The sequence below is a fragment of the Astatotilapia calliptera genome, chromosome 15, assembly GCF_964374335.1.
Source record: "Astatotilapia calliptera chromosome 15, fAstCal68.1, whole genome shotgun sequence".
Classification (NCBI taxonomy): domain Eukaryota; kingdom Metazoa; phylum Chordata; class Actinopteri; order Cichliformes; family Cichlidae; genus Astatotilapia; species Astatotilapia calliptera.
The window spans coordinates 18,657,311-18,669,700 of NC_137436.1; the positions used below are offsets into that span (position 1 = coordinate 18,657,311).

The window sequence follows — 12,390 nt, forward strand, 5'->3', positions numbered from 1 at the left end:
CTTTAAATTCGCTCAAATGCTTACGCTTACCCATTTTTTTCTGCTTCTAACACATCAGTTCTGCGGACAAAATGTTCACTTCCTTCCTAATGTATCCCACCCACTAACATGTGCATTGATGAAGAGATAATCAGTGTTATTAACGTACCTGTCAGTGGTCATAATATTATGTCTGGTAACTAAAGTAAGTTTGACATTTGTGGTTTAAATGTCGGTTTAGAAAAAGATAATGGATTTGAAAACTCAACATGTACCTGTAGCAACTGTTTCTATAGGAAACAGTTGGTATATTAAACATAATTCATGTAGCTAATAAATCAAGACAACTGAGATGACAGTCAGATTTATAATTCAGTCTATCTTCCTATTTGCATTCCTGTTACTATGAAGCAGCAGCGTTAAACATGTCTTCTGTTGACACCCGGTGAAAAAGTTAACATCCATGTAATGTAAGCAATTACCAACTGAAGAGGTTATCACTCGTTCTTTAATACCATAATAGATTCCTTTTTCTCTCTTTGTTATTTTCCAGTTCGACTGCTCGTTAGAGAGTCTCAAATTATTTCCTCGCAGGTCAGTTATAACTGATCATTTAGTCCCTCATTGAACACCTGTGGTGCAATTGGAACTTCACAGTGCTAAATAAAATTGGGCATTCTCTTAATGAACCCAGTCACCTCTGTAATTTAAGGTCCTGGTGGTGTCCTCTGTGCCTGGTATTAGTGTCCAATAACAATACCTTTGCAGCTGTTCCCTTGCTACTCACACGCAAAACACACATATTTATCTGCTCCACACACCTACACCGCATGCACATGCATGCTGCTGGTGATGCTCATTTTAATGCAATCTGTTCAAACCAGTTATTTATTTATACACTTGAGAATATACATGGTCATTTGGCCATTTCTTTGAGTCTCATTAGCTTTTAAGTATGCAGTAAAACTATAAGTCATTATTCATGTTCTAGAAATTGTATTTTAAATGCCATCATGTACCATTTTAATGTTTACCCTTTAGGCTTTGAAAATACATTAACTCTTGGTGTGATTATGTAAGACAGTTGTTCAACAATAGTGATTCAAAGGGGAGCGTACAGTACAAGTTAAATGCAGGTTTGTAATGGATTTAATGCATATATGAGATGTGATATGCATAGAAATAATCTCATCTTTGTAGCTCACGTCTGCTTGAAGCAAGGAAAAAGTAGCACAGCCTGCCGGTCTAAAGAGTTAAGCATGGGCAAAATTGCATTCTTTGTAATGCCCAGTAGGGGGTAACACCATCTGGTTGTAAATTGAAAACAGATTTAATAGAAGTCTATAAGAAAATGATCCTGTTTCTCACTTGTTTTGTGACCTCAATGACCACAGTTTATGATCTCATCTGCTGGTTTTAAGTTTGCTCCAACACAGCACAACATTTATTTTGTTCGTTATTTTTTCCATTTGGAGTAAAATAAATATTAAATCAGGGTGTCTACCACATGCCTGATAAGTCAAATCTCCCTGGAACTGTAGCACGGCTGACCTGGATTGTGTGTAAAGCATGATACAAAAAATATTAACATTTATAAATGCAAAAATATGAAATATATTTTAACTAGCTGCATCAGTTCTGATTGTCTGGTTGCAGAAAGTCTGGTTGCAGTGGAGAATGTAATTTTCTATTACTGTCTGTGAGATGCAAAGGTGCTTTCAGGCTAAATGAGCAAATATAATCTCTCCAGAAACTTCTGGGTGTGATTGAAAATGGGTGTGCCCATAAAACCTTCAAGTGGAGGTGTACAGGAGCCACCCTTACCAGATACCATTGAGCCTAGACACCTTGCTGACGAAAAGAAGTACTTTCCCTTTCGGGCTTTGACCACAAGCAGAATTTAAACAAAAAGGAAGATACATTTTCACTCAGAACAAGTAATTAACTTCTGAGTGTTTTGAAAGTTTGGTAAGGGACTGGGATAAGGAGCTTACTGATATAGTGAATTTATGGACACTGGTATAAAAGTCCCCTTTAAGATTAATAAGTGTTAATAATAACAAACCTAAATCCACTGATATCTCTAGATATGCTCAAAGCTGTTTTGGGGGGTTAGTTATTAACTTGTTACATGCCTTTTTGTGTTTTTTCCTGTGTGTGGTTATAGAAGGAACCTTCCGGGCGACAGGCAGAAAGCCCTGGACATCATGCTGCCCCTGGTGGAAGGCGAGGAGCAGGTAGCGAGTGACATGTACTGCCTGGTGGGACGTATCTATAAGGACACGTTCCTGGAGTCAGACTTTACCAACACACAGAGCAGAGACAACGGCGCACTCTGGTAAGAGAGCAGGCAGGATGTCAGTGTGCATGTGACATTTCTGCTAAGCCAAACACATTCTGAGTCACCAAAAATTACCATTTCTAAGGGCAGGGTGCATGGGAAGTACAGTGACTCACTAGATCACACCATTAAGAGTTTATCATGAATGGTGTCAGTCAATGCAGGATTTCATAATGGCTCTCATCATGAAGGTAAAACCCTTTGCTGGTAATGAGTCTGTGAATAAACCACAGCCACGTAGTGTGCAAAATTCTTTGAGATTGCACAACAACACCTCATAGCAACATAAGAACAATACCATTAAAATCCAGACTACAGGGATCATGGATAACACACCAAGATGACTGAAATGTAAAATTAGCAAACATTAGCAGTGACAATAGTTTGAGCTGCTAAATGTTTTGTGCATGTTAAGCTGAGCTGCCTGGTTTCTGCTGCTGGTAGCAACAGGAAGTGGTGAGCTAGCATTTATTTAAGAAAAAAAAACCCCATTGTGAATATAAATATTGGTACAGGTTAAGATTAATGGCATCATGATTCAGGAAAGTGTCCTAGTTGTCTAATATCTCTGTAGAACCACAAACCCTTGCTATTTGAAGACTGCATCACTTCCACACTGCCTAGTGTGACCAAAAATAGCTGAAACTTTTCAGTTCAATAAAGTTAAACTGGTTTGGGTAACATCAGACTGTTGTAGCTTCATATTAGAACAATAAAATCAGAAATAAAAGACATTAAGTTCAGCGGCATTGGCACAAAAACTGCTGCCACGCTGAATCTTTCTTGTGTCTCGTCTTTTATCCTTGGGAAACCACTTTAGGGATGATTTGCCATCTCTCAAGAAGTCTCATATTTTTAAACTGTGTTTCAATAAGTCAAGTATAATATAGTCTTGTATGTCCTATATTAATCCTAACTAGAAGCAGTATTTGTTTGAGTGAATTTTAGTGACAATTTATACTTGGCTAGTTTCCCCTTCATGGCTGTCTTCATTTTTACATCTGGACAACTTTGATTGCAGCTGCTGTTCAAAAGTTTCTCCGTACAATTTTTATCCTGGATTTCAAATATCAGGCTGACCTGATTTTAATAGCGAGGATCTATTATGGTCCAGTTAGCAGCTGTCATCAGTGTAAGGCAAGTGTATGGGCAGTGCATCAGGTCAGAGGATGTATGCGTACGTCTTATGAGATGTATGCACATCGTTTCTTCAAAATTCATGGCAGTCGTAAGTTTATCCTCCAGTGTCCAGCTGTCAGAGTAAACTATGGAGGCATCCAACAGTGACCTTTCAGCACTCTTCATGTTGTTGTGTGCCATTCACTCCACACTGAGGAGGAGGTTTTGCCTCCCACCCAGCTCATCAAATTTACCCCTTGTAAAGTCGTCTTTCTCACCAAAATGGAAACCGAGTTTCAGTATTAACACAGTGGAGGAGACCCAACGTGCATCAAAGATGGATCACAGCAAGTGGTAAGAACAGGGCTTCACTAAATGATCTGTCATCAACCTTCATCAGGACTTCCAGGGAGAAAAGAGGAGTTAAAATCAGCTTTTTGTGCGTGGAGTCAGAAATCCTTTTGGTTGCACTTTTACATTAAAGGTTTCTGTGTCTTCTTACAGTTTGGCATCTAATAAAGAGATTAGTGTGAGTAAATTAACATTCTGGTGTTTACGTTTTCTAATTAACATTTTTTGGAGCCTGACAACTTGCAGGGACCTTTTGGATATGATCGAGTTGGATATTTGCTACCCAAAAACTAGCTAAGTCAGCTTGACACTAATGAGTAAGCACAAAGAAAGATGCATTTGCAGGGTTTCCAGCAGCTTGTTGAAACTGAACTCTCAAATTTGCCATCTCCTATGAAAGTGCTGTGTGAGCTCTTTGATTCTCTGTAAGCCCTCGAATCACCACACTGAGAGGCTGAGAGGAATTACTTGTTCACTTTTTGCTGTGATGCGAGTGCACCAAGGCTAACATTAGCTGACGGAAGTCGGCTTATTGAGAACACAAGGCGGCTGATTGTCTTTATCTGGAAATTGCTTTTTAAGATTTCATATCTTTGTTGACTGCTTAGATAATCAAGCTCCCATCTGGCTGTTATTTCCAATTCCGTGTCACAACTTGGCACAGGCCTCTAATAACGCTCGCACCCCTCCCCTCCGCAGAACAGATTGCTCATTAAATAAATGAAATTTCTTGTTTTGTGGGGGTTCTCACAGTTGCTGTTTGATGTTCTGTGGCCCCCAACTCAATATGGCTGTAATTATTTTTTTCTATCTTGAAGTGTCTCAGAAAGCCGGGGGAGTCCTGGGAAGCCATCCATTATCTCAGGGATGCTTGGGATTTGGAATGACGCATTTCTTGGAAGAAAACTGTTTATGTGAATCATTCTTCTTCTCTTTTCAGGTTTAAAAAGGGGTTTGAGTCAGAGCCAACACTACACTCTGGTATCAACTATGCTGTTCTTCTGCTGGCAGCTGGACACCAGTTTGACACGTCGTTCGAGCTCCGCAAAGTGGGTGAGTGGACCCTGGTTACTTTGGTCTGTGTCCTAAATATGCAGCTTTTCATTTTATTACACTAAGCCTGCTGACTAACCTCTGAGTAATCAAACTCTAATCAGTCTAATCAGTCCTTTGTCTGTAATTTACACGATAATTGTTATCCTAACGTGGAAATAGGGGTCAGTTAAAGCTGCACAAATAAATAACTTATATGAATGGAAATGAAAATTGCGTCACCCACAGAGAAACAATTCCCCTCACAGCTAAAGTGCAGTTTAGCATCTTTCAGCTCATTGCGTTTGTTCTAACTTGCTGTCAAATGAACTACCTTTGCTATGGCAGCAGCTGTTTTTAATGGAAAACCTCTAATAAACTCACATATGCTTCTAACTCAACGCCAAACAACAACTGTACAAAGTCTAGAGGAACCGAGGGCAGCAAATCTTTGGAGTTAGCTGGAACCAGAACAAATGCAGAGGAAGTGAAAATTGGATTCATTTAATTCACCCAAGTGGCAAGAGACACGGCTCCAAATGAGAGATAATTTTGTTATGTGTTTGCTGAGTGTGTTAATAGTGTTTGCTAACACATTCAGCGTGTCAGCTGTTGACACAGTGGATGGTGATAATCTTTAACAGATTTTTTGACCACAAAAGTGGATGTAACTCCAAAATTCACTTTCCTGTTAGCTTCATTTTAGTTCAACAAGGCAAGAGGGAGATATATGCTGCTAATTGTTCCTTACACAGCCACTAACTGTGTATGCCTGTCATTTGGTGCAGAGTAGAGTGTGCCGAGTCATTTATTAGAGGGGTTTTTTGACAGAAAGTGACTTCCTGCAGGTGAATGCTATTAGGATAAGGTTGGAATGCCAAATATGAACCAGGGGAGTAAAGTTATGGGTTGGAAAACTTTGTTAAATAAAGTTATTTTTAAACCTTGTTATTATTATGCATATTTCAATAAAGCAAAATCAAATAATGTATAGTTGTTTCCTTTTTTAGTCAGGCAGGCGTGTAGCTGAGCTTTTGCCCACACTTTTTTTCCCTCTGAAGTCTGAGACTCAGAGGAACTCCGGAATCTGGGAATTAGAGTTGGCTTTTCTGGGAATTGGCCCGCAGCTCTCTAAATTAACCCAACCCTCCATCCCTTTATGCATCCCTGGGGTTATCTCATAAGATCCCCACTGTCTCTCCAAATGGCAGATTTCTGCAGCAGGCTGTGCAAAACATGTAGCTGCTGCTTATCTTAGCAGTTCTAATAAAAATAATAATATAGCTAGGCTGCTGTAGTGCGAGTTGTGGCACACCCAAGTACAGCATGGTCTTTCTTTGGCTTTCTTGTTAACTGGCATGTCTGCCTATGGTCCACATGGAAATGGAACAAAATATTTCACCAGCATTAAATTGTTTGTCTTGTTTGCAGGAGTTAAGCTGAGCAGCCTGCTGGGTAAAAAAGGCAGCCTGGACAAGTTGCAGAGTTACTGGGATGTGGGCTTCTTCCTGGGTGCCAGCATCCTGGCCAGTGACAGCACCCTGGTCATCCAGGCTTCTGAGAAACTCTTCAAGCTTAAAGCCCCTATATGGTGAGAACACAATCCGTTCAAATTAGCATGCTAAAAAATGCATTTTAGACCACTTCCATCACCAACTGTGACTCTCTGTTTGTCATATGAAGTCTGCTCTGCTTCCCTTTGAAACTAAAGCAGCCATCTGTGGCCACTGGCAAACATTTGGTGTATTTGAAGAACAAAGAAAAAAGTCACCAAAAAAAGCCACTTTGCTCATTTGAACAGTATCTCTGTCTTTACATTTTAGATTTGAAGGATATAAAAGCCTGGTGTCGTAATTTTTTGTGAATTGTCAAAAGTGTGGTACAACGTTTCTCCAAAGATAAAACTGAGAACTGATATTTTTTTACACTTTTAATAGCGCATATTCGTCTTTAGGTCCCCAAGCTAGCCTGCAAGTCTAGATGTGTTTTAAAGAAAGATGCCACATGACAATATCCCGTTCACGCCATCGTAACATAATGCCTTCACGGTGGTGGAACATAGTTGTAATTGCCCGCAAGGCATGTGGTAATTTCAGACTTCACACAGATTTTATGATACTTTATGTACAACATGTGGAGGAAAATAATAAAAACGTTTCTTTTTTTTCTACAGTGCATGAAACCCAGCTGTTTTGTGTTTGTTTTAGTTCTCTGAAAACCATCACACCAAAATCAGGCTCCAGCATAGAAACGCAGTCATATCTTAAAGTGTTTATTTGTTAGCAATTTTCCTTAAACAACGCTAAAGTTATCTACCAGTAAGGTATTCTCTTTTCTCTGTCTTCATATCACATGTTTTTGTAATTCTACAGTCACACTGTGGAAAACATTGGTTGGAAACTGCGGCGTGAAATTAATGCAACCCTGTCCGATGAACTTGTAATCTTGTTACCTTTAAAAATGTTGCTTTGAAGACCAGGGGACTGCTGTCCGAGTCAGAATGGAACTTTAAAAATGTTGATAAAGCATTAATAAGATGAAGTCAGTCTACAGGAAATTACAATGCAACCATTTGGTAACCAACTTGAATCAAGTCCCCTATTACAAAGAGATGTTTCACAGACAAGTTGTGGCCGTCGGCACAGATTGACTCAGACTGAGTGCAATAAGCTGACAGTTTGTCAGCATTTATATATTAGATGGCAACTATTTGCAAAGCACCCATAAAGACATATACCACAGCAGTAAAGTTGTTTATTCCTGTTATCTGGTAATACTTCTGTTGCTTCCAGGTATTTGCGGTCATTGGTGGAGACCATCTTGATCTTTCAGCACTTCAACAAGCCCAGCGTAGAGCAGCCCTCCTACAAACAGGAGCTGGTGGACTTTTGGATGGACTTCCTGGTGGAGGCGACCAAAAAAGATGTCTCCTCTGTTCGATTTCCTGTAAGAAACACAGATTAACATGAAATAATACATCTGAGTTTTTGTTAAAATGTGGAAACAAAAAAAAAATAATGCAATGCAAGCTCAGAAAATTAAAGGTTTAAAATGTGCAATGCATATATGTCTTGTCCAGGTGTTGATTTTGGAGCCAACTAAAGTGTACCAGCCTTCATATTTGTCCATAAACAAAGACGTGGATGACAACACAGTGTCAATCTGGCACGTTGCTCCTGATGACAAGGTGCGTGTCCCACTGCAGTAAAATTATTTAAAGAATATATTTGCTGCATAATACTGAGTATAGGTTTATGTACTGTATATATGTATTTTGCTTGCTTTTAATAGGAATATGGGTAACAGAAAGAAAAAACTCTCATTGCAACCATAGAAAAATAAAACAAAATCCTACGCTGGTGCACCTCAACAGTCTGTGCTGGTTTCATCACTCTGTTTTATGTTAGCAAACATACTGATGCTTCCACTGGTTACAGTAAATGATGAACTACAGATAATGTCACATAAGGCGACAGATGTTAACGAAACAGGAAAGCTGAGATCGTGATCATGTCTCTTCTAGATCTGGGGAGATGCTGTGTTGTGATAATGGACTGTCGCTTCCTGTAATGAAGCTTTATGCCTCTGTCTTCTCGATTGTTTTCATATGTTATTGCTCATTATTCCCAGCTTACACGTCAATGTAAATGGTTGCTCGCCAGGGAAGTCGTGCTAGTAAACGAACTAAATAAGCGCCAATGATATAATCCAGTGGACTGATTCTTATGATAATGCTCGCAATAATGTTTAGTTAACGATTTATCCTGTTGATTTGACTTGTCCTGCAGAACAAGGGGATCCATGAGTGGAACTTCAGCGCCACATCTGTACGAGGTGTCAGGTCAGTGCCTGCAGTCTCTGCAAAGCCTTGTTAAAAGTGATCGCTTAGTGGACTTTAAGCTGACTGCAAGCAGAAACTACTATGAAAAGGCTAAAAGGATCATTAGAGAAAGTAACATTTGTTTCTAGTTCAAGTTTCAAGTTTTATTTGTCATATAGAGGTAACAATGTTACATCATTACAGGCTACGAAATTCTTAGGTTCAGAGCCCGCTCAATATTGCACGTAGGAAAAAAGCAAAATTACACATAAGGTGAAACTAATTAAAAATAAACTATATAAATAAAGAAAATATATGTAATTTTTTTTTAAAAGAGTAGGATAAATAAATACAGATTACTACAAATACTGCAGTGCCTGTAGTGCAGAGGTAATGGTATATACATGTACAGTGTATACAGTGATTACAAAGACTGGAGGTGGAAAAGGCTTCCAGCCCTCGTGTTGTTACCATGAATTTACCTGGCACTCAGCAGACTCTGGGGACTCACGACAATGTAATGAGCTCTAGGCAAGGAAGGACATTTCCTGAAATATCAAACTGCTCCTTTTAAACAAATGAACACTGAGTTCCTGCTTCCTGTGTGGCTAGAGAAAATTGCTTCATGCCATACCTCTATCTGTCTCCTGTCTCATTTCTGCTCTCAGCTGCTACATAAATAAAAGCATTAAATGTCCAAAAGTTGTAATTATGCAAAGTGAAAAGCTTTTGAAATCAAATAGAAATGCATAAACATGTATAATAACATTGAGTTGTGTACTAAACAAGATGATATTTCAGTGTTCAGAAATATTAATTTAAAATGCCCAAAAAGACACCTGAATAAACTAAAAATACTCCAATGTTAATTCGAATAAAAATGGTGTTTAAAGCCCAGGGCAACATAATAGAAGTCATAAAATTAAGAGTAAAACAAAATCATGCATTTCCTGTTTAACAAGTAGGTGTATCGAAACATACTCAAAAGCAAAAATAAGTAATATTGTAATAACTGCATGCAATCTGCAATTGTAAACACCAAAGCAGAGGTTTTAGGTATGCCCAGTCGCTGTGCTGTCTCTTCACCTCTTGCAGCTTCAGATGGTATCCGAGTGCGCCAGCATTACACAGACAGTTTTTATGATGTCCTTCTCTTTGCCAATTTTTTTTTCCACAGTCCTCAAAGGAATTCAGTGTCAGATCGGAGAGAAGCTGAGGGCTGTGCTCACATGTTGCTAGGGAACGACTCTTTCTCTATGCCCACTCAGCCTGCAGACAGTCAGCAGGACACAATGGCAGCCCTGCAGGCTACAATACAACCACACATGCAGGGACTCTGCTGTCTGGTTCAGCAGCTCTGGCCTTGGCATTCTTACTAAGGAATGGGCAATTGCCAATTCCACTGGATAAAAGTTTCCATTTAGTTGGTACAATTCTAGCTGTCCATCTTTTGTGCAGAAATTGAGCGTCATCTAACAGCTTATATGGCTGTTTCTGATGGTGACTTTTATAGGAAACAAACTACAACTGCTGTAGTCCATGCTCATAACATTAGATATTTATTGTATATATTAGCATGAAATACTTTTAGAGTGCAGTATCTGTGTGCACAGGCTGCATTTATGAATTTAATTTTTACATGTGGTTTTACATTTTTAAGTCATTCAGTCAGTGATTCACAATCAGGGTACAAGTACCCTAGGGGGCTACTTCTGCGGTAGAGTGGGGGTGGTGGAGAAGATTAGCTCTACTGGTACAATTAACAGAGACATTATTGTTTTTCTTGATTAACTATTATCTATAATGTGAAATAGAATGGCATTTATCCAGTTCTGCTGGAATAAGCTAGAAACAACTATGTGGGCAGCTGTTGTGTTGTTGGTGACGTTATAGTGTTAGTGTTATGTAACTCTGGGGGATAAATATTTTTAAACTTTTTATGAGGGAAAATAGAGAACTTTTGACCACTGACATTTGTCACATTTACAGTTTTATATGCTCTAATGATGATTTATATTTAAATCTTTAATAATTTAATAATTTAGTATACCACGGTATACATATCATGACGTGACCCTCTATGAGCAAGGACTTAGCAACAGTGCCAAGGAAAAATTCCTTTTACACCAGAAGAAACCTTTGGCAGAACCTTTTGGCTGACTTGTTTAAGCTGTAGCTCTCAGTTATTACTGACTGAGAGTATGCATTACATTACAACTTGAACATGTTAGCTAAAAGCGAAAATGTTTGCTAAATATAATAGTGAAAGAGCTTAGAAATAGTAATTGGTTAATAAATAAAGACAAAGTTATAAGTTGGATTACTAAAGCTTTAGCTAGCTTTTATTACTGCTGACTAATAGTGTGCATTAATAATAGCTAAAATGGAAATTTCTGAAAAAACAGTAACTAGCTGAATCAATTTACTTAGCTAGCTAGCTTTGAAACCATTGACTAATATGCATTAACAGTTCAAATTGCTAGTGTATACAGTGAAAACCATAAGCTAGCCATTTTTGCTAAATTAGAGCTAGCAAAAAAAATCTGTTGGGTAAAAATCTAAGGAGCTTGGAAAGGAAAAGCGTCTGGACTTCTTTACGTTGCTTGAAGACGTTTCACCTCTCATCCGAGAAGCTTCTTCAGTTCTAGGGTCAAATGGTGGAGTGTCCCAAATTTAAGCCCTATGGGAATGCCCCCCCAAGAGGGACAAAGGACATCCTATTGATCCTCTACCTAATCACACGAGCCAATATGTCTGTGAAAGAGGTCTTTCCAAGCTCCTTAGACTACGACGACCTGGATGACTGAGAACCTTCACAGACATATTGGGTAAAAGTATTAACAGCTGAAACTGCTAAAAAAGCAAAAACAAAAGCATTAGCCAAATAGAAACCAAACAGCATTTAAATAAGGAATGTTGTCCAACAGTATAGATTAACAAATGGCTTAAAGAAACAAAAAAAAATGTTAAATGTTGTTGAAAAATGGGTAAAAATAGCAACATGACGTGGATAAATAGTTGAAAGAGTTACTTAATAGTTGGTGTCATTTGAGAATTTTGTGGAATATTCCAAAAGAAACAGTTTGTAGCTATAGCTTCATTCAATGTAAAGCTCACATCTGTTCTAATGTTATTGTGGGTTGTTTCTAACTGAGGACAAACTGTGGACCGTTTCTCCTCAGCATCTCCAAGTTTGATGAACGCAGTGCCTTTCTCTACGTCCTTCATAATGCAGAAGACTTCCAGATCTACTTCTGCACAGAGATGCATTGTAAAAGGTTGGTCTGTGTGTTCTCTCTTACAGATGCAATTCCAGATCTTTAGCAATTTACCATAATAAATCATGTCATAATGTGACTGCATTCATTTAATTTTTAGTTCAATTCAATTCAGTTTTATTTATATAGCGCCAAATCACAACAACACTTGGCTCAAGGCACTTTAATGTTAATTTAAACTTAATATAAATGGCCTATCCTATTTCTCTTTCTTTTTTCGTACGGAATTACATTATTGAAATATTCATGTTTAATGAGCCATCCATTGAAATATCAGATAGTGAACAGCCTGAAATGTCTTAACCATAAGTGTAATTTAGCATCTCTCTGTTCTCCACATTCAGTCTGCTATCATTACAAAGAAACGCTGCTGTCATGAATCAAAGTAAAGGGTCGGCACACCTTCACACCTTTCTTCATTGTAATGACTTCATAAGTAGCGGTTGTAAAAGTGATAATGCACGTGTGGC

The 12,390-nt window shown here is 38.5% G+C and overlaps 1 protein-coding gene across 1 annotated transcript in view; it reads left to right on the forward strand.

Annotated features, from left to right (window-relative positions):
- The window catches only part of map3k5 (mitogen-activated protein kinase kinase kinase 5), an 87,921-nt gene that overhangs the window by 46,437 nt on the left and 29,094 nt on the right, over nt 1-12,390 (forward strand). Inside the window, exons 7-13 of the mRNA XM_026143641.2 lie at nt 2,147-2,317; nt 4,731-4,843; nt 6,254-6,413; nt 7,615-7,768; nt 7,902-8,009; nt 8,611-8,663; nt 11,825-11,920. Of these exons, the coding sequence (XP_025999426.1) occupies nt 2,147-2,317; nt 4,731-4,843; nt 6,254-6,413; nt 7,615-7,768; nt 7,902-8,009; nt 8,611-8,663; nt 11,825-11,920 (855 nt within the window). The remainder of the gene's footprint in view (nt 1-2,146; nt 2,318-4,730; nt 4,844-6,253; nt 6,414-7,614; nt 7,769-7,901; nt 8,010-8,610; nt 8,664-11,824; nt 11,921-12,390) is intronic.